The sequence below is a fragment of the Carcharhinus amblyrhynchos genome, chromosome 7 (genome assembly GCF_965287045.1).
Source record: "Carcharhinus amblyrhynchos chromosome 7, sCarAmb.v2.hapA, whole genome shotgun sequence".
Taxonomy (NCBI): domain Eukaryota; kingdom Metazoa; phylum Chordata; class Chondrichthyes; order Carcharhiniformes; family Carcharhinidae; genus Carcharhinus; species Carcharhinus amblyrhynchos.
This window is the reverse complement of record NC_137330.1, coordinates 8,142,847-8,166,090: the sequence shown is the minus strand read 5'-3', so window position 1 is coordinate 8,166,090 and position 23,244 is coordinate 8,142,847. Positions and strand designations below refer to the sequence as shown.

Sequence of the window (23,244 nt, the reverse complement as noted above, 5' to 3'; positions counted from 1 at the left end):
GAGCCCAGGTCCCTGGTGCTGTGAGACAGCATTACTAACCACTGCCACAGTGCTGCCCCAAAATCAAGGTAGAGAATATGGATATCGATCCCACTATCTCACATGCCAAGTGAGCGCTCTACCCTCTTGAGCTAATTCTCCCCAAGTTGCCAGTATGGACGTGAGCGCCCCATGCAGACTGATACTTCAGCACAGTGCTGAGCTGCAATGTCAAGAAGTGCTCTCCTCCTAATGAAATTTTAAAATATACGATCAGTGCAGTCAACTATAGAACCTATCTGTTCAGGTGGATATAAAATATCCCTGGCACTCTGCTGTGACACAAGCCATTCTCCCAGTGTGCTGGCCAGTGTTCCTCCTTGCATCTACATTACCAAAAGCAGATTATCTAATTGTTTGACTTGCTATTTGGAACCTTATGCAAATTCACTGCACCTCTTCCTGTCAGTGACTGCATTCCAAAAGTAACAACTGATTGTAAAATATTTTGGGAAATGATGACTTGCTAATTCATGTTCCGGAATATGAGCTGTTCAATCAATTTCCATCATCGCAGGAAGTAGAAAGCCTTAAAGAAACTGGCTTATAGGAGTTGGACACCCAGAATCCAAACTAAAAAGAGAAATCAGCTTTTGAAAGCCAATCTTGGAAGTGTCTTGAATTAAACAATGACCTGCTGCATCCTGATGGAACAGGACATTCTCATGCCAGGACAATAACTGCATGTTCATTGTGTAAATTATGTAGGTTTGTGGTTTTATTAATTATGTATAGAATTGCTGCTTGGTATTGAAAGCTTTATTTTAATGACCAGTTACAGAGACTGGTGTGTAATCAGTTAGTCTGAATGTGCTTCAAAGTGCCATTCGTGCCTTGCATCATTAAGCAACAGAATGACATCCCTTTACACAAATACCACAGCATCAGAGACCTGGTTTAATTACAGCCTTGGGTAACTGTCTGTCTGTGTGGAGTCTACACGTTCTCCCCATGTCTATGGATTTCCTGGTACAGTCCAAAGATGTGCAGGTTAGGTGGATTGGCCATGCTAAATTGACCCTTGCGTGAAATAGGTAAATATGCACAACTACAGGGGTGGGTCTGGATAAGATGCTTTTTCAGAGAGTCGTGCAGATGGGCTGAATGGCCTCCTGCACTAAGGATTCTATACCGTTAATCTGATGCATCATGAGTTTTGGTTCTTCCTGCCCTCTGCCCCAGGCACAGTCTTCATCGTAGACTTTGTCACAATAGCCCCATGCAAAAGAATAGAAGAAAGATAGAATAGTTGCCCACATGTTTAGATGAATGGGCTTCTTGCAAGTTATTCAGAGCAGCAACAGTACTACCAGCTGGAATTAGTTCTTGGTGTGTGGAGGTGGATGAGTTTATGCTTTGGGCAGTGGGGTGGAATGGCAGAAGAGAGGGTTAAACATTAGTATACTTCACTGTTTCAGAGCTCCGAGACCTGAGATCCTATCAGAAAAGCAAATTGCCCCAAAATTGGATTTTGAGCAGCCCGTTGGAGCAGGAGGAGGCCACGCAGTGTCTCAAACCTATTCTGCCCTTCGGTTTGATCATGGCTAACTTGCGGCTTTAACTTTATTTTCCTGGCTTGGTGCCATAATCCATTGACACCTTGCCAAATCAGTTCTCTCTTGATTTACAGACTGTAATGGAAAATTGATTCGAGGGAATCCACGTGCCTTTTTAGAAAATGTGCTTTCTGATTTTCCTTGTGGATATCTGGTGTTCAAACATTTTGGACACACCCTCTTTTTGAGGGAAATATGACTTGTCTATGCAGATTGCCACTTTAAGTTAACCCTTTTGACCCTTGTATCACTTCAGTTACACACACACTCAAATCAATATAACCTTCCTCTGGAGAAGTGCCCACAACAGATTGAGTACGCTACACAGGCTGACCAAAGCTCTGCAGGACAGGATCTAAAGCCCTGTATGAGTCAGTGCCTTTGGCACATTAGAGGGGCTGGATGCAGTGAGCATAGCAGTCAAGTTGGTGCCTTTTGATATCAATGGTGGCTGGAACCCGTACAGATCTTGTGTGTGATGATCTTCTTGGACTTTGTATCATACTGTCGCGTTAGGTCACTGTAAGGTGCTCTCTCGCTGTCAGATAGCAAATTAAACCTGGTTGCTTTACTCATTTCTAAATCTTGTAGGATCTGTTCATGTATCAGTCCTGAAATACAGTTTCAGGAAACGCTTGGGTATATTAGAAAGTCATTGTCCCCATACCTTTATGCCTATCTTTGTTTTTGCTGCTTGCTTCACTGATCTCACTTTTGATCCCTGCCTCACTATCAGATGGCCTGTAGTCACCTGTATCCTTTGCTGTTTCTTAATGTTAAATGTTCTGCTGCCTGCTCACCCTATCCTCTGTGGTAATATTGTCTGATCAATATTGCTACTTCCCCCACTTCCTATTATCCTGAATGGAGAACCCAGAGGCAGTAACCACCATTTAGAAAAGCTAGCTAATCCAGTCGAGTCCATACCCTCACAGCAGAGCAGTCATCTTTAAGTTTGACATGAACCTGAAAACAGGAGTGATTTTATTTTCCACACCTGTGAAATTTGTCCATAGTTGTTAGGATTTATTAGCAGCAGTAAAGGTCATTGGAAGTATGAATTCATTAGCATATAATAAAGATGGCATGACACCTGATGTGTTGGAACTGCAGAATGTGGGTATTCCTGTTGGCCAAGGTGATCCAGGATCAACACCATCCCAGCAAGTGTCTGCAGCTTGAGGAATCAGAATCCCTACAGTGCAGGAGGAGGCCATTTGGCTCATCGAGTTTGCACTGACCACAATCCCACCCAGACCCTATTCCCATAAACACTTCACATTTACCCTAACACTAAGGGTCAATTTAGCATAGCCAGTGCATCTAACCTGCATGTCTTTGGTCTGTGGGAGGAAACCCACGCAGACACGGAGAATGAGAGACTCCACACAGACCGTGACCCAAGGCCTGAATCGAATCCAGGTCCCTGGCATTGTGGGGCAGCAGTGGTAACCACTGTGCCACCATGCCACCCATGGTTCAGAGGATGTAGGTGTTGCTGGTTAAACCAGCATTTATGCCCAGCAATAATTGCCCTTGAAAATATGGTGGTGTTGCCCTCTTGAACTGCTGCACATCAATAGTTGAGTTTCAGGTTTTTGACCCAGAAAGGCTTTGAGGGTCAGGGCGAGAGTTAGTTATTGCAGAGTTCACAGCCTCTGGCTCTTTATAGTCGCAGTATTGATATAACTGATCCAGTTCAGTTTCTGACCAGTGGTGTGTGGGTGTTGCTGGCTAGGTCAGCATTTATTGTCCATCCATAAATACCCAGAATCATCCCTCCAGGATGTTGCTAGTTTGGGGGGGTGCGGTGGGATTCAGCAGTGCTAATTCCATTGAATGTCAAGTGCAGATGGCCAGATTCTCTATGGTCATTGGCCATGCGTCAGCCTAGATCTTGCTGCATATGGGCACAAACTACGCATAATCAGTTCAGATATGAAAGCAATCATCAACGAACATCCCCCACATGTTGGAGGGAAGTTCATAGGTGAAGCAATTGAAGATTCTTGGGCCTTGGACACTACCCTTTGTAAAGCCTGCCCATCCTGGGCCTGATGATTAACCACTCTGAGCTAGCCATAGAGGACATGGCTCATTCAGTAGTGACACTACTCAGCCTTTGAATTCTTTGACCACGAGTACATTTTGTGCCCCTGTTACTGTGCTTTTTTTGACTTCCATTTTAGTGTTCAGCATGGAGGAGTGCTGATTCATTAGCCCTGGGGTGGGTGGGGGCTGGAGGGGTAGTTGGTAATGAGCAAGAAGTTCCTTTGCTCACATGTGGAAACGTTATTTACTTTGGCTGGGAGAATAGAAAACCAGTACATTACTTAAATGGAGAGCGTTTTCGGAACTCAGCTGGAGAGACTTGGTATATGAATCAAGAAAAAATAGTCTGCCGGTACAGTAAGTGATGAGGAAGGCAAATAAAATATTTATTGCAGAGTGAATGCAGTTATAAGATGCAGGAGTGAAACCACATCTGGAGGACTGTGCACTGTTTGTCTCCTTATTAAAAAGGATCTGAATGTGTTAGAAGCGTTGAGAAGGTTCATGCGATTGATTCCTGAAATGGGAGGTTCTTATGAGATGCGATTAGACAGGTTGGACCAGCAGCATTGGAGTCTAAAAGATTGAGAGATGATCTTATTGAAACATGCAAGACCCTGAAGGGACTTGACACAGTGGATGCTGATGGGCTGTTCCCCTTGTGAGAGAAACTAAAACTAGGAAGCAAAGTTTAAAAAGGGAAATCTGCCATAAATGGCAGTGAGAATGAATTATTGAGGGTCATAAACCTTGGGCACTTCCCCAGAGAAGTAGACAGTTTCATTGAATGTCTACAATGGGGAGGTAGAAGGGAGTGGGGTAATTGAGTTGAGGCCACAAGCTGATCAGATCTAATAAAATTGTGGAGCAGGCTTGAGGGGCTGTATGGCCGACTCATAGTTCATGTATATGTAGACCCCAGCCCCTCTGGATGGTTACCCCTCCTGTTGCCAGTTAGCTGAAATCTGGGCCCTTTGGTTTTCAATCTTTTAACCAATGGGAACTGTTCCCAACCTGCTCAGAACCCTTGCGATTTTGAATATGCCTATCAAATTTTCCTAATCTTTCTAGCACTGAAATTCCTCATCCCTTAATTTTCCTGCGTTATTCTCAACTCAAAGTCTTAACAGCCTTCCCAAAGTGTGGTGTGCAGGAGTGGATGCAATACTTGAGATGAGAGAGCCAGTTTTAAACAAGTTCATGATTTTCTTGTTTTTATGCACTCTGTCCCTTTTCATAAAGTACAGCATGCTATTTGTTTTCTTCACTGCTTTCTAAATCTGTGATCATCTTCCTGTGATCAATACACCTATACCCCAAGCCCCTCTGCTCCTGCATTCCCTTTAGAATTGTACCCTTTATTGTCTGTGTGCTTTCTTACCAAAATGAGTGACTTTGCAATTCTCTGCATTCCATTGTGATTGACCGCATTCCCGTTTAAAATTTCTAACCAAATTTAGATGCAAATATATTTTAACATCATTCTGTCCCCAAGTTGTTCAAGAGTACGACTTTACAGAGTGCATGGTGGGGTAGGAAAGGATGATGGCATCAGGAATGGTGGAACATGGGGATATCTGAAAACATAGAATCATAGAAACCCTACTGTGCAGAAGGAGGCCTTCTGGCCCATCGAGTCTACACTGACCACAATCCTGCCCAGGCTCTATTCTTGCAACCCCACACATTTACCTTGCTAATCCCTTCACACTAAGGGGCAATTTAACACGGCCAATCAACCTAACCCCCACATCTTTGGGCGGAAACTGGAGCACCTGAAGGAAACCTACACAGACACAGGGAAAACTCCACACAAACAGTGACCCAAAACCAGAATCAAACCTGGATCCCTCACGCTGAGGCAACAGTGCTAGCCACTGTTCTTGCCCCCACATGGCATCTCAAAATAAACGTCACTGCTGTCCATTATTAATTTTAGGCTACAACGTGAGCGAGAGTCCGCTGATTAACTGGCACAACGGTGACTAGAAATTGCAAGAGTAACAATCCAGGAAAGGCACAAAACTTTGTTGGCAAGGTGACTTTGAAATCAGGAGATGTGTACCACTGTAGAGCAAATCACTCCAACAGTGAAACATCAACTTTGGACAGTGCTGTAAACCCCACATAATAACCTGGATTAAAAATCCATATGTACTTTGAACTGGCAGCAAAATACATTGTTTTAAAAACATTTGATTCTCGTAGTTTACTTGCCAATCAATAACTGGATACATGTATTGATTGTGAATGCTGGCTGAAGTACAACTTGATGTAATTTTGCTGTACTGGAGGAATATATTTCACACCAAGTGTTTGGATTTGTATTTCAGACCAGTTGGATATTGTGCTCTGGCAGCAGTTCTGATAAAGGATGAGTTCCCGGGTCCCTGGCACAGTGAGGTAGCTGCGCTAACCACTGTGCTACCCATGGTTCACGGACTGTGGATGTTGTTGCTTAGACCAGTATTTATGCCCAGCCATAAATGTTCTTGAAAATTGAACCCAGGTCCCCTGGCACTGAGGCAGCAGTACTAACCACTGTGTCACAGACCCAGTGTTAAAGGCAAATGCCAAAGTCTTTAGACCTGGATCATTTGCCCAGTATTTGTGGTGCTGCTAATGCAGTGTGTGAGGGTAGTGAGACTGTTCTCCCTGCATAACACTGAATACTAATTAAAGCAAGTATCAGTAAGCTGTGTATTTCTTCTGGAGGGATACCATACTCTAAATCTCTAATTAGTGGCATTTCACGGCTGTTATTGTGCCTGACTGTGTGAAATGAATGCAAATCTGGTAATGTAAAGCAAAACTGACACATTCTCACCAGAGAGACGAATGGCAGCAGCATAACAACTTTCACAATATTTTGTCTGCAAACTGTTCTACAGTAAATATTTAATTCATTGCAGATTAATGCTGATCCATACAAGTCCATACTATGGAGAACAAGAAAGGAGCTTCTGAAAGGATCCTGCTGGAGCCTTACCACTACTTGCTTCAGTTGCCAGGTACAGTCCCCATGTCCTTCCTTCCACGTGTATGAAATGTACTTAAGGCGAGTAACCTTTTTGTGTGTGAAAGCAGTTATTGCTACAAAACTGCAGTTTGCCAATTCTGGGGGCAGTAAAGTCGCCATTTTAAGTCCCTTTGCAGGATGGTAAAGATGACCGTTTCCTTCCCTAAAGAATATCACTGAACCAATTAGTCTTTGATGGCATGAGAGCTCTCTAGTCACTTGCTATTATGATAATTTTAAATTATTTTAAAATGTTAACAAAATCCTATTCTTGGAGACCTTGTACTATGTTTATTATCTGGATTACTAGTTCAGTAGCACAACTTCTACACTCAATTGGCAACAAATTCGTCTGAGTCACAAGGTCATTGTTTTAATCCCCATTCCAGAAACTGAATGCATGATATTTGTTTGTGCCCACAGTCACTCCTGATGCATTCCTGTGTTTTTTTGCAAAAGACCCTATCAATCTCTTGATTGTATTAAAAATCCATGGCATTTCTTATTAAAGTAAAAAGTCTGACAACACCAGATTTAAGTCCAACCGATTTAAACCTGGTGTTGTCAGACTTTTTACTGTGTTTACCCCAGTCCAACGCCAGCATATCCACATCATTTCTTATTAAGGAGTATCATTAATCACGTGAGGCAGCAGTCTGCACCAGGGACCCGGGTTCGATTCCTGGCTTGGGTCACTGTCTGTGTGGAGTCTGCACATTCTTCCCGGGTCTGCATGGGATTCCTCTGGGTCTCCAGTTCCCTTCCACAGTCCAGAGATGTGGGTTGGGTTGATTGGCCATGCTAAATGAGGGTAAATGTGTGGGGTTATGGGGATAGAGCCTGGGTAGGATTGTCAGCACAGGCTTGATGAGTCAAATGGCCTCCTACTATATAGGGAATCTATGAAATCCACTGTGCAGGAAGTACAGAAAGGTAACATTGGGGGACTTGAATTAATATTACTCTACCACAGGGGTTCCCAAATTGTCCATGAAGGTTCTGCAAGGTTATTTGCCATGTGACCAGTTAGCATTGGTTTGAATGTGCAAAATTTTAGAGGGTTTAGAGAAATCAAATTGGCCAATCGGAGCAAGGCCTTTGAGCACTGGATGCTAATAGGCTGACTAGCCAAGATATCAGAATCCAGTGTTCAGAGTTCTTGCTCTGGCCCATTTGATTTATTCCATTTTGATGTTGGACAGCCTGCAGCCAATAGCAAGACCGAGAGTAAGCAGGAATTTCTGAAATGTTCAGAATGTACTTTGTCCTACTGGAAAGGAGGCATTTCTGCATTTGGTGCTGGAAAATGAAGTGGGTAAGCGAAGCATGCGTCTGTGGGCGAACACTTGGGAATGAGAGATTATTGTGATATAAGGTTCAGATTTGTAATGGAGAAGAAGAGAAAGGTACACTTTCAGGTAAACTCCTAAATTGGAAGAGGACAAACTTCAATGGAATGAGAAGGGATCTAACCAAGGGAAATGAATCAGAAGTTTGCAGCATGGAAACAGGCCCCTTCGGCCCAACTTGTCCATGGGAAAAAGTCCCAGTCTCCCCAACTTCTCTTTATAACTCAATCCATCAAATACTGATAGCATCAAGGTAAATCTCTTCTGCACTTTTTCTAGTTTAACATTATCCTTTCTGTAACAGGATGACCAGAATTGCACACAATATTCCAAGTGTGGCCTTACCAATGTCTTGTACAACATCTGGAATATTACTTTGCCAGGGTGGAGGATCTAACAAGCAGCTACAGAACATTGAGGGAGGGAGGATGATCAACCAGAGGTCATAGCCCATATCAGCACCAACAGAAAAGGCAGAAAGACCCCACATCTTCCAGAAGTGGGATCTCCACAAGCTGAATGGATTGTATCTCAGCAGGCTTTGCACAATGTCCTTGCAGGCAGTTTGCAAGTGTTGTTGGGAGAAGGTTTAAACCCATTTGTTAGTGGGATGTACCATTTTAGAAAATAGAAGTGAGTGTTACAAAAGATCATGAGAGTAAGAAATAATAAGGTATTAGGCGAGGTCAGACTAAATGGGAATACAATAAAGCTGAGATTAGGTTTGCAATGTGGGTATGCAAATGCAGGTGTGGTAAACAAGACGGGTGAACTGCAGCCCAAATAGCCACATGGGCATATTATGCCATTGTGATAAGAGAGCCGGCTCAAAAAAAAATCAGAATGAGTGCTAATATTCCAGGATACAAAAAGAAAAAAATGGTGAAGGAATAAACAAAGGAGGGGTTGTCCCAATGATTTGAGAGCATATCAAGGTGCTAGAAAGAGCTAGTTCATTCTCTTGCTCTATCTTCATAGATTGCAGGTTTATTTCCCACAAGTATCCACCCAACTTCCTTTTTGAAGTGATCATCTCTACTTCCAACACCATCGTGGACAAGTTCTAGATCAGTGCCACTTGTTTTCTTCATTACCACAATGTTCTTCCTCATATCTGTTGCTCAAAGCCGTAAATCGTGGCCAAGCTAGTTCTACCATCAGTCAACAGGAATAGCTTTTCATTCATTTTACCTAACCCCATCGTAATCTTGGACACCTATTCAATCGCCCTTCAACCTCCCCAACAAGTCAAGCTTTTCCAACCAAAGCTTGTAACAAAATTCAATTTCTGGCAAGTTTGTTCCACACCCTCACACGGACTGTCAACTTGTGTCTAACTAGAGATTCATAAAGGGAGAGCACAACTTCCTTTCGTACTCAATGCCTCCATTTAAAAAGCCCAGGATCCTCCTTGTGGCAAAGTCATTGAGTGTCTTTAGGACAAAGATGGGCTCTTGATTTGTAAGAGGATCAAGGGTTATAAGGAGAATGGAGATGAGAAAAATATCAGCCACGATTTAAATGGCGGAGCAGACGCGATGGGCCAAACAGCCTAATTCTGCTCCTACATCTATTGGTCTAAAACTGGATGATGTGCTGAACAATCCTTTTGGAGAATATCACGGTGGACCCATCACCTTTTCAAGCTTTGTTCCAGGTTCCTTTTGTGTAACTTCTATAACAAAATGCTTTATCTTGACCTGTGATACTGGTAGAATTTGGGTTGGGCAAAGAGGAAACTTGTTCCTTGGTGGACTCTGACTATCCTTGTGATGATGGTCATAAAGTTGTGCCTTGTGTTGTAATGTACAGGAAGAGACCACTTTATTAAAAACCCTGAAATTTCCACTTCTTTACAGCTGAGCTACTTGTATATTTTTACACTCAGCACTTTTTCTAATAGTTCCTCACATATTGCTTGAAATCTTCAAAGGATTGTTTTCTTGGAAGTTTGTAAAGGATGAGCTGCAAAGTGATTTGGACGTCACTCAGCAGGATCACAGCTATCTGATCCGCAGCATTCAGCTCATTCCTGAAATAGCCAGACTAATCCATTCTCACGCCTAGCCCTCAACAGTAATGGCTTGCATTTAAGCAGTTCCTTTAACAGAGTGATATATCAAAGTGATACATCCCAAGGTGCTTCACAAGAATTTTTACAAAACAATATTTGGCATTGAGCACATCGGAGCTAGTAGGACTGATGCTGAGAGGGGTTGGTCAGAGGTAGCCTTTACGGGGCATCTTAAAGGAAGAAAGCGAGGCAGAGGAGCTTTGCGAGGATAAAATTCAATGTTTAGGGCCATGGAAGCTGAAGACCTGGATGCCTGTAGGAAAGCAATTAAAATTATGAATGCTGAAGAGGCTAGAATTGGAAGGTTGCAGAGTCAGAGGTTTACAGCATGGAAATAGGCCCTTTGGTTCAACTTGTCCATACTGCCCTTTTTTTTTAAAACCCCTAAGCTAATCCCAATTGCCTGCATTTGGCCCATTATTTCTCTATACCCATCGTACACATGTAACTGTCTAAATGCTTTTTAAAAGACAAAATTGTATTCACCTCTAATAGGTGGCAGCTTGTACCAGACAATCACCATCCTCTGTGGAAAAATTGTTGCTCTGAATGCTTTTATATCTCTCCCCTCTCACCGTAAACCTATGCCCTCTAGTTTTAGACCACCCTACCTCTGGAAAAAGATATTGACCATCTATCTTGTCTATGCCCCTCATTTATTTTATAGAATTCTATAAGGCCACCCCTCAGCCTCCTACACTCCAGAGAAGAAAATCCCAGTCTATTCAGTATCTCCTTATAACTCAATCCATCAAGTCCCAGTAGCATCCTAGTAATTCTTTTCTGCATTCTTTCTATTTTCATAATATCCTTTCTATAATAGGGTGACCAGAATTGCTCGCAGTATTCCAAGCGTGGCCTTACCAATGTCTTGTACAACTTCAACAAGACATTCCAACTCCTGTATTCAATGTTCTGACCAATGAAACCAAGCATGCTGAATGCCGCCTTCACCACTGTGCCCACCTGTGACTCCACTTTCAAGGCGCTATGAACATGTACCCCTAGATCTTTACTCTGTAACTCTCCCCAACATGCTACCATTAATTAAGTCCGTCCTCCCTGGTATAGTCTACCAAAATGCATCGTCTCTCATTTGTCTAAATTAAATTCCATCTGCTATTTGTCAGCCCACTGGCTCAATTGATCAAAATCCCATTGCAATTGGAGATCACTTTCTTCACTGTCCCCTATGCCACCAATCTTGGTGTCATCTGCAAACTTACTAACTATGCCCCCTATTTTCTCATCCAAATCATTCATATAAATGATAAGTAACAATGGGCCCAGCACTGATCCCTGAGGCAGACTGCTGGTCACAGGTCTCCAGTTTGAAAAACAACTCTCTACAACCATCCTCTGGCTTCTTTCAAGAAGCCAATTTTGTATCTATTTAGATACCTCACCCTGGATCCCATGAGATTTAACTTTATGCAATAACCTACCATGCAGTACCTTGTCAAAGGCCTTGCTAAAGTCCATATAGACAACATCAACTGCACTGCCTTCATCTACCTTCTTGGGTACCCCTTCAAAAACTCCAAATGTGAGATAATTTTCCACTCTCAAAGCCAATTTTGACTGTTCCTAATCAGTCCTTGCATCTCTAAGTGCCTGTCGATCCTGTCTCTCAAAATACCTTCCAACAATTTACCGTCACAGATGTGAGACTCACTGGCCTGTAGTTCCCAAGCTTTTACTTGCAACCCTTTTTAAACAAAGGCACAACATTTGCTGCTCTCCAATCTTCAGGCACCTCACCTGTGACTGTCAATGATTCAAATATCTCAGCTAGGAGACCTGTAATTTCTTCTCTAGCCCCCCACAATGTCGTGGGATACACCTCATCAAGCCCCAGGGATTTATTTACTTTGTGCTTTAAGACTTCCAGCACCACCGCCTCTGTAATATGTACACTCCTCAAGACACAGAACATAGAACAGTACAGCTGTACAGGCCCTTCGGCCCTCTGTTGTGCCGAGCTATGTCCAAACCCAAGATCAAGCTATCCCACTCCCTATCATTCTGGTGTGCTCCATGTGCCTATACGCTTGAAAGTTCCTAAAGTGTCTGACTCCACTATCACAGCAGGCAGTGCATTCCACACCCCAACCACTTGAGTGAAGAATCTACCTCGGACATCCCTCCTATTATCTCCCACCATGACCCTTATAGTTATGCCCCCAGTAACAGCTACATCCACCCGAGGAAATAGTCTCTGCATGTGCACTCTATCTATCCCCCTCATCTTATAAACCTCTAAATCGCCTCTCATCCTCCTCCACTCCTTTGACCTTTCCTCGTAAGACCTACCCTCCAAACCAGGCAGTATCCCAGTAAATCTCCTCTGCACTCTCTCCAATGCTTCTACATACTCCTTATAGTGAGGTGAACAGAACTGCACACAATATTCCAGATGTGGTCTCACCGAGGTCCTGTATAGTGGCAGCATAACCCCATGGCTCTTAAACTCAAACTGCCTGCTAATAAATGTTAACACACTGTAAGCCGCCTTCATGGCTCTATCTACTTGAGTGGCAACCTTCAGAGATCTGTGGATATGAACCCCAAGATCTCTGTTCCTCCACATTCTTCAGAACCTTAACTATTTATTTCCCCAAGTTCTCTAACATCCATGCTTTTCTCAACAGTAAATACTGATGAGAAATATTCATTTAGGATCTCGCCCATCTCTTGTGGATCTGCACAGATGACCTTGTTGACCCTTAAGAGGCCCTACTCTCTCTCCCTTTTACTCGTTTGCCCTTTGTTTTTGTAGAAGCTCTTTGGATTCTCCTTTGCCTTATCTGCCAAAACAATTTCGTGTCCCCTTTTTGACCTCCTGATTTCTCTTAATTCTACTCCGACACCCCACATAAGGTTTCTTTTCCTTTGTTATATGGCTAGAGGAGGTGACAAAGTTCAGCAGGGGTGAGGCCATGGTGTAATCAGAAAATTAGGATAAAAGTTTTAAAATCATCTTGGCCCAGTAGCCAAGATAGACAGGGGAAATAGGTGATGCATAAATAGGGTGGGGTTATTTGAGGGGAACATTCAGTGGTTTAGCACTGCTGCTTCACAGAACCAGGGTTTGATTTCCCAGCTTGGATCACTGTCTGTATGGAGTTTGCACGTTCTCAGCGTTTGAGTTTCCTCTGGGTGCTCAGGTTCCTCCCACAGTCCGAAAGATGTGCTAGTTAGGTGCATGGGCCATGCTAAATTCTCCCTCAGGTGCTGGATTTTCACAGTAACTTCATTGCTGTGTTAATGCAAGCCTACTTGTGATACTAATAAATAAACTTGATTAGTTCATATTTATGTAGATTATAAGGGATGCTAATACAGGAGTAATGTCACTGGATTAATAATCCAGAGGATACTGGCTTTAGACATCCACTGTCTAAAGGTTTAAAGTTAATTATTAGTGTCACAAATAGGCTTACATTAACACTACTGTGAAAATCTAGTCATTGGAAATGGTAACATTCCAGTTATGTAACTGGACTAATGATTCAGACTCATAAGTTTAAATCCTATCATAGTTGGGGAATTTAAATAGGATAAAGTGAATCTGTAGTGAAAAGCTATTACAATAAGTCCCTGTTTTAAGTTGCTCCATTGTTCTCCTGTTTGGTTTGCCTTCCTTTTTAGAGCTGCTTTCAGTCCAAAGCCACACTGTTCTGCGCTTCCTATCCCTCATTGCTCACACCTAAAGCAAGGATTTAAAAACCATTTTTAAATTTATAAGTTATTTCATTTATGAACGTAGGAATTTAGCAGTGTAAAATGTTTCAGCTTAACAGGGGTTGTTCATATGAACATGCAAATTAGGAGTAGGCCACTCTGCCCCTCAAGCCTCTTCCCTCGTTCAGTACGATAATGGCTGATCTGATTGTGTAACTTCAACCCCACGTTCCTGCCTACCCCTGATAACCTTTTCACCCCCTTGATCAAGAATCTATCAAGCTCTGCCATAAAAATATTCAAAGTCTCTGCTTCCACTGTCTTTTGAGGAAGAGTGAGTCAGAGATTCTCAACCCTGAGAGAAAACAGTTCTCCTCATCTCCATCTTGAATGAACAACTCTTGTTTTTTGAAACAGTGACCCCTAGTTCTAGGTCCTCTGACAAGAGGAAGCATCTGCTCCACTTGCACCCTGTCAGTACTGCTCAGGATCTTGTATGTTTCAATCAATTTGCCTCTTACTCTTCTAAACTCTATTGGAAATAAATGTAACCTCTCCAACATTTCCTCATAAGACGACATGCTCATTCCCAGTGCATTACTCTTGTAAATGCTCTCTGAACAGTTCCTTACATAATTACATCTTTCCTCAGGTCAGTGCTGTGCACAGTACTCCAGACGTCCTCTCATTGATGCCCTGTGTAAATAAAGCATAACCCCCCTGCATTTGTAATCCATTTCCCTCACAAAAAATAACATTAGTTTTCCTAATTACTTTCTGCACCCATATTAATCTTTTGTGATTCATGCAGTAGGACACCCAGATCCCTCAGTAATCTCGTACCATTTGAATAATCTTCTTTATTCTTCAAGAGGGAGAATTTCACATTTGCCCATATTCTACTCCATTTGACAGATTTTGCCCAATCTATTAATAATTCAAGGATACTAGCTTTAGACATCTGCTATCTTAAGGTTTAAAATTCATTTATTAGTGTCACAAGTAGGCTTACATTATCACTGCAGTGAAGTTACTGTAAAAATCTAATGACTGGGAATGGTAACGTGGTAATGTCCCTTTGTAGCCTCCTTTTGTCCTCTTCACAATCTCCTGCTTATCGGTGTGTCGTCATTCCTGTTGCACACCACTTCTTGCATCCTGCCAACTAGAAAAAGATCCACCAACTGTTTCCTGTTGGTTATGTAATCTTCAATCCTTGCCAATACATTACCCCAACATTGAGCAGATATTTTCTGCAGTAACTTTTGATGTGGCTTCGTACCAAATGCATTCTGAGAATTGGGGTATAATACATCCAGTGGTTCCCTTTTATGAATGCACAGCATGGGTGACTCCTTCAAAAAAAAAACTCTGATAAATTAAATATAATTTTCCTTCCGCAAAACCGTATTGAGTCTGCCTGATTGTCTTCGATTTTTCTAAGTGCTTTGCTGTAACATCTTTTTTAATGATGCCTAACATTTTCCCTATGACAGATAGTAGGCTAATTGGCTTGTAGTTTCATGCTTTCTGTCTCTGTTTTTGAATAAAATGAATGCGGAATGGATGTTTTTTCTAATGAGAAAGGTTCCTAACTACCCTTATTTACAATTGGTAATAATGGGAAAATCTCACTCTCTCAGCGTGTTTCATTTGAAGTCGTACTTTTCAAGAATGCAATTACAATGTTAAACAAGACTTAATTTTCTCTTAATGGAATGTGGGCATTGCTGGTGAAAGTGGTGGTGAGCTGCTGCCTTGAACCTCTGTGGTCTGCGTGATTATGCATTCACCTACAGTGCTGTTATGGAGATTGTCACCCAGTGACCAAGAAGGGATGTTCGGTGTGGTTCCAAGTCAGGGTGGTGTGTGGCTTGGAAGGGACCTTGCAGGTTTGATGTTCCCAAGTGTCTGCTACCTTGCTGTAATGGTGACTCTGAAGCTGCTGGATTGTTATGAAAACCCATCTTGTTCACCATTTGGGGAAGTCCGCTGCCCTGGCCTGGTCTACACGTGACTCCAGACTCTCTGTAATGTGGCTGACTTTTGCTGCCCTTTTGAAATTGCCCAAACAATCCATTAGATGCATCAAGCAGCTCAAGGGAAGCTAGAAAAATAATGAAACTAGACGGGCCACTGGTAATGACTGAGGCACCAGAAGTGGGTCACGATGCATCCTGCTCTGTCAACCCTGCAAAGTCATCCTGTAACCTCCTTGAGGGCTTGTTGCCATGATTCCAACTTAGTACACGTGCTGCAGGCTGTTGCTCAATGACTAAGACACAACACAGCAACTCACCAAGGCTCCTTTGACATCACCTTCCAAACCTGCCACTTCTACCGCCTAGAAGGACAAGGACAGCAGAGGCCTACGAACACCCATCTCCGGCAAGTTCCCCTCCCAGTCTGTAACTGGGAAATATATCGTTGCTCCTTCACCGTCACTGGTTTAAATACTGCAGTTTCTTCACAAGAAGCATTGTAGGTGTATCACCAAGATCACTGTGTTACAAGACGGTGATGCACCACCACTCCCCTGGGCCATAAATGCTGGCCTTGACAAATGAGGTCTGTATCCCAGTTGAAGTAAGCTCAGGGTGGAATCTGAGGGACTGCGGAGGCAGCTGTGTGGGAATGGCAAGAGAAGCCATCGCAGGTGATTTTATCTGGCACTGACTGACTTGGTAAGAATGGAACTCGGTGAGTGTGGTCCCAACCAGCTGGACAGTAGAAGTGTTGAAGTATTGTGTGATGAACTGTCAGAAGCTGCATACAGGCCAGTGCACAAGGTGGGGTGCATTACCTTATCACAATTGCACTGAAACGTGACATTGATGAGCCATTTCAGTACAGTGGAAAAGTTGGACAGCTGACTGGCAGAATTGAAATGTGGAGTTTTGGGAGCGATGGATATGAGGGCCAACAATACATTCCAGGATTTGAGGAATGGGAGTTTGGAGTTGAGATGTCAGTTTGCAAAGACTGGGGGGTCGGGGTCTGTATTTCTTTTTTTTGAAGGGAGCTATGTGCTGCTGCCTACAGCAGGACCTCTCAATCTGCTTGAAAGTGTTATGTATTATCTCCCTGGGCCCTGGCACCTCCTGATTGTCCACCTCCCTGGGATTTTAATAGCACGAGGCCATAAGGAGACCATTCAGCTCCATGAGCATGTTCCACAAATCCATTAGATCATGGGTGATCTGTACCTTCACTCCATTTATCCATCTTGGTTCTGAGTCCTCGATGTCCTCTGAGTAATTTCGGTTTTGAGATGTGCAACTTTTTGTGTGTGTTCTAGATTTCCGAATGTGAAGAAATGCTTCCTGACGCCAAACTCTGGCCTGTCCCTGATTTAAGCTTATACTTCGAGTTCCAGTTTCTCCCCATACCTACTGATCAAATTCTTTAATTGTCTTGCATGCCTCAATTAAGTCACTCCTAAATTTTCTAATTTGAGGAAAAGCAAGCCTTATTCCTGCAACCTGACCTCATTGTTGAAAGCTTATTTATGTTCAGGCCGGCACCCTTCTGCCTGGTCTCACCTGCATTGATTTCGGAACGTGTTTTCTGACACTGCTGAAGTTTTGCCTGCAGGGTAGTTGAAGTGTCAGTATGAGAGAGGTGGAGAAAAATGTGCATCAACCCCCTGCTGTTAATAGTACGCAAGTGTGTGTATGTGATTTGTCTGGTCCACGCAATGGCCAATATAATGAAGCAGTACTCGGCTGGAGTACACCATCTATTGAGTACGTGTACAGTGTTTAGTTGTAATTTTGATTTATTATTGTCACGCATGTCAGGATACAGTGAAAAGTATTATTTCTTGTGTGCTATACAGACAAAGCATATTGTTCATAGGGTGCAGAATGTAGCCTTACAGTCATAGCTAAGGTGTAGAGAAAGATCAACTTAATAGAAGGTAAGTCCATTCAAAAGTGTCAGGGAAGAAGCTGTCTGTTTATTAATATCACAAGTAGGCTTACATTAACACCTATGAAGTTACTGTGAAAATCCCCCTAGTCGCCACACTCCGGCACCTATTCGGTACACTAAGGGAGGGAGAATTTTAGTACAGCAAATGCACCTAACTGTCACATCCTTCGGACTGTGGGAGGAAATCGGAGGAAACCCATGGGGAGAAGTGCAGACTCCACACAGGCAATGAGCCAAGCTGGGAATTGAACCTGGGTCCCTGGCACTGAGGCAGCACCGCTAACCACTGTGCCATGGTGCAAGCATTACAATAGCAGCCAATCGCGAGTGAGGCGACTTCTTGCGAGCTATGCCCGGCATACCTTCTAATTCTATCTTTTCACCTTCTTCTGTTGGGGAAAAAGATACAAAGGCCTGAGGTCATGTACCAACTGACTCAAGAACAGCTTCTTCCCTGCTGCCATCAGACTTTTGAATGGACCTACCTCCATATTAAATTGATCTTTCTCTACACCCTAGCTATGACTATAACACTGCATTCTGCATTCTTTTGTTTCCTTCTTTAGGAACGGTACGCTTGTCTCTATAGTGCAAGAAACAATACTTTTCACTATATACCAAGACACATGACAATAATAAATCAAATCAATCATTTAATTCCAGTGATGCTGAGGAATAAATATTAGCCAGCACAGTGTAGAGATCGCCCCTACCCTTCCAAGCAGTGGCTGGGGTGAAGTAAAACTCCTTTTCCATAACTTCCCACGCCAGTGGCCAGCATTTATTGCCATCCTGAGGCAGTTGGTACATGATCTCAGACTTCTGTATCTTTTTCCCAGCGGCAGAAGGTGGAACAAATTATATTTGGGGTGCATGGGATCCTGGATTACGCTGGCTGCTTTTCCAAGGCATTGAAGTATAGACTGAATCAATGGATAGGAGGCTAGTTTGTATGATTGTGAATGAAACCCAGGCAATCTGTTATGGTTGTTCTTGTGCAAGAGAAACTTTAATGGCTACTATTTTGCAAATGCATCTGGTTGTTTTGTGTATTTGGTGCAGTAAACAAAATGACTGAATGTAGCTATTTCTGCCTGTAATAGACTGCTAAATAAAAACTGTCTGAAAGTTGATGATCACAAAAAGGACCTTCACTTAGATGACCATGAACCATTTTAAGTGGTAGGGAATGTGTCGAAGAAGAGAATCTGGAGAAGTGCTATTGTTGCCTATTCCAACAGGGCACTTTGGGAGGAAAGGCAGAGAGAAGATTTTAAATAAACAACATTATTTTTAGAAGTAACTTTGAAGCTCAAGGTTCAGCTGTGATACACTGTCATAGAGAAGTCTGCAAAATGCATTGGAAACAAATCTTCAGATTGGGTCATAATAGGTTCTGCATGAGGAGTTTAGAAAAATACAAAAGGCAACATGTTTCTCAGTGTGCAGTATTCTTTTGAACACACTTGGGTGCAGTAATATTGTGTAGCGTCTTGCATCTTGAAGCCCAAATAAATTGGATCTTATTGCTCTGTTTACTGAAACTGGTGTCTGTTCAGGTAATTACAGCCCAAACTCTTCCAAATGTGGAACTGGAATTTTTCTCCCGTTTTTGGCCTCAACCAGATTATTGCGTCAGTTCTGGCCTCTGCACTTTGGGAAAGACGTGAAGGCATCGAAGTGCCGATAAGATCCATAAGAATGAATAACTTAGGTTATGTTGATAGATTGAAGAAGGCGGGACTGTTTTCCCTTGGAAAAGGGAAGGTTAAGACCTGATCTTGACGCCATTGAGGTTTACAGGCCCAACTTGTCCATGCCACCCAGTTTTTACCAGTAAGCTAGACCCAATTGCCCACGTTTGGTCCACATCCCTCCATACACATCTTATGCATTTAACTGTCTTAATGCTTTTTAAAAAATCATAACTGCCTCTATTACTACCTCTGGCAGCTTGTCCCAGATACTCACCACCCTCTGAAAGAATCGTGCATCTGGACACTTTTGTATCTGTCGCGTCGTAGCAAAACTATGTCCTCTAGTTTTGGACTCATAGCTTTGGGAAAAGATGTTGACTATCTAACTTATCCATGCCCCTCATTATTTTATAGACTTCTATAAGATCATCCCTACACTCCAGAGGAAAAAAAAGTCCCCGTCCATCTAGCCTCTCCTTACAATTCAAACCAAGTTCCAGCAGCATCCTAATAAGTCTTTCTATTTTAATAATATCCTTTTATATAATAGGATATTTGAAGGAATTTACCTGGTTAATGGTATGAGTGCTTTCTAAATATAGTGAAGGTTGCAATAGACAAGAGTAACTTGATTCTGTTTCATCTCAGCACAAGTCCTGAAGTCTGCCCGTGGTGGATACTGTGTGAGTTGACATGAAGGGTGACAGATGCCAGGTGTGAGAGGATGGGCTACCATAAGTTTGCACAAGTTGGCAAAGGGGCTGTAAAGGGCGATGGGCTCATAGAATCCCTGAAGTGCAGAAGGAGGCTGTTCAGCACATAGTCCACACCTACACCAACAGAGCATGCCTCCCAAGTGCACACTGCCTGACACCCACAATCCCATTCTTGTAGAGTTGTTGGACATCGTGAGTGATTTGGGCACGGAAATTGGGGAGAAACTGTTCCTACTTGGAAGGATCGAGCTCGAGTGGTTAGCATGTAGGATGCACTAACTGACAGTATGTTAGAGGTTTGATCCCGGTATTCAAGAGGAAGACTGTAGGGTTATGTGAAGAAGGTGGGAGGAATGCTAATGGTTGAATTGTCCAATCGGAGAAAAGGTGCAGACACCTCCTTCAGCGCCATAATCACTCTGATTAAATAGTAAAATGGGGAGACTGAGGAATGGAATTTTCTGTAATTTTTCCTTTGTGTATATGAACTGGAGACTGTTTTGTGGAAGAAGCAAATATTAAAAGTCTTGTGCTGTAATTATTTCCAGGATTATAAACTTTGTTCAGAATAATATTACAATTGTTCCTGATCCAAAGCTGCCTATTGGTATTCTCTCTGGTGCCAGTGAACCCCTCTGCTTGGATGTCTTAAATACACACTGGGCTTTTGGCTATAGTGGGGTGGCATAATGGTTGGCACTGTTGCCCCTTAGCACTAGGGACCGGGGTTCAATTCCTGGCTTGGGTCACTGTGCAGAGTGTCTGCACGTTCTCCCCATGTCTGCATGGGTTTTCTCCGGGTGCTCCGGTTTCCCCTCTGTCTGAAAGACATGCTGTTTAGGTGGATTGGCCGTGTTAAATTCTACCTCAGTGTATCCGAACAGGCACTGGAGCGTGATGACTAGGGGATTTTCATTGTAACTTCATTGCAGCGTTAACGTAAGCCTACTTATGCCACTGATTTTAAAAAAAAATTCAGTGCAGCTGCAGCTTGCCTGAAGCCAAATTTTTGTAACTTATTCCAGCAAACGAGTATGGTGTGCTAGTTGTTACTGGCCTGATAAGAGAACAGGAGTTCAAATTTGACCACTGTCAGCTTTTTGATTCAACTGAAGTTTTTAAAAAATCTCAAGTTAATGCAGATTTGATGAGCTGATAGACCAGTACTGCAAAGGAGGAAGTCAATGAAATCTGCCATTAAGCTGATGTCAGTAAAGTGACCATGCACAGTCAGATGTAACTGTCTGATGTCACTTTAGGGAAGGAAACCTATTGTCTTTGCACGTGAAGTCTCGATGTGTTTAATCCTTGACTGTGAAGATGTAATGTCTGCTGCTTGACAATCTGTTAATCAAATTAAACAGCCTTCACCATCATGTACTGTGATGATAATGCATTACAACAAGTCCCACACCCCACCCTCCACCACCTAGAATAACAAGAACAGAAGGTACATGGGGACACCAGCTCCCAAAGTTGTACACTATTCTGACTTTAAGTTTTAAAGATTATTAGTGTCAGAAGTAAGCTTACGTTAACATTGCAATGAAGTTACTATGAAAATCTCCTAGTTGCCACATTTTGGTGCCTGTTCGGGTGCACTGAGGGAGAATTTAGCATGGCCAACACACCTAATCACATCTTCCGAACTGTGGGAGAAAACCAGAGCGTCTGGAGGAAACATACTCAGACACTGGGAGAACGTACAGACTCCACAAGACTGTGACCCAAACCAGGAATCGAACCTGGGTCCCTGGCATTGAAGCAGCAGTGCTAACCAGTGTGCCAGCATGCTGCCACTTGGATATGCATCAGCCATTACTTTGTTACTTGGTCAAAATTGTGTAATTCCCTATCTAACAGCGCTAGCGGTTCAAAAAGGTGGCTCTCCACAACTTGCTTGAGAGTGTTGAGGGATGAATTTGCTAATGATGCCTGCGTCACAAGAATAATTTCTGTTTCAGTTAAGCAAATGTTGCTGAAATGTACTTGTTGCTTCAAATTAATAATGAATACTGCACAAGAGGTCAAACGATTGACCAGAGTAATAGTAAACCTGTTTGGTGTGGTTTTGGGTTTGAAGGTAATCTCTGGATGTAACCTGAAGGATGCCTGTTCCCAAGTAGTTACAACAAGTGCACTTTCTTTTTACTTTGAATCAGGAAAACAAGTGAGAACCAAACTTTCACAAGCCTTCAACCACTGGCTGAACGTCCCGGAAGAGAAATTGAAGGTAAGAGTTCCTTGCATTTCGTTAATGGAGACATTCAAAATGTCAGTTTTATTTGTAAAGTAGTTTGGCTATTCTTACAAGTTGAAATGGAAAAAAACTAATCCATAAAAGTTTTTAAACAAATCAAAATCTTGCATTGATTCCCACTGATATTGACTGTGCTATAATTTTTCAATGCCATCAACAAAACTGTATATGAATTTTGTAAAAGGATGCCCCATTCAGCTGATCGTACCAATGCCAATTCTTTGAAAGAACTATCCAATTAGCCCCATTTCCCTGCTCTTTCCCTAGAGGCTTGCAAGTTTTTTCCCTGAGGCTGTGACTCTGGAGTTTCTGGATTAATAGTCTAGCAATAATACCACTAGACCATTGCCTTCCCATAATTACCTCATGTACCCAAACAGGAGCTGGAGTGTAGCGACTAGGGGATTTTCACAGTAACTTCTTTGCAGTGTTAATGTAAGCCTACTTGTGACGATAAATAAAAATGAATTGTAGTGCCCAGAGATGGACACGGCAATTCAGCTGGAGGCTAAGCTGTGATTTTTTTTAAAAAGAGTTAAGCACCCTTGCTGTTGTATTCTTGTTGTTCTACAGTACTCCAGTTTCTGAAGTGGGGATATAAAGGTGAGAGTTTGACTCTGGACAGCTGAGACCCTTGAGTATCAATCCATCTCGTTGAGCAAAGATTTGAAAGGAAAGATCTCTTGTGTCGGCTTCCAGGGATAAGTGCATGATATCTCCCCTGGTTTAAATACATCAAATGCTGTGCCTGGCCCCATAGATACCTAATCCACTTGACGGTGGTAGCAGGGGTTAGGTAATGCCAGGGTCCTGGTGATGACACATCATTTGTTGTGAGGTAATGAGGGTTTTTGATTTGGTGTTA

At 42.7% G+C, this 23,244-nt stretch overlaps 1 protein-coding gene across 2 annotated transcripts in view; it reads left to right on the top strand.

Annotated features, from left to right (window-relative positions):
• The window catches only part of ggps1 (geranylgeranyl diphosphate synthase 1), a 71,398-nt gene that overhangs the window by 32,613 nt on the left and 15,541 nt on the right, over positions 1 to 23,244 (top strand). For both annotated transcript variants that reach the window (XM_080191889.1, XM_080191888.1), the window contains exons 2-3: positions 6,560 to 6,658; positions 22,282 to 22,352. In XM_080191889.1, coding sequence (XP_080048015.1) covers positions 6,589 to 6,658; positions 22,282 to 22,352 — 141 coding nt within the window. In that variant the 5' untranslated portion in view covers positions 6,560 to 6,588. The remainder of the gene's footprint in view (positions 1 to 6,559; positions 6,659 to 22,281; positions 22,353 to 23,244) is intronic.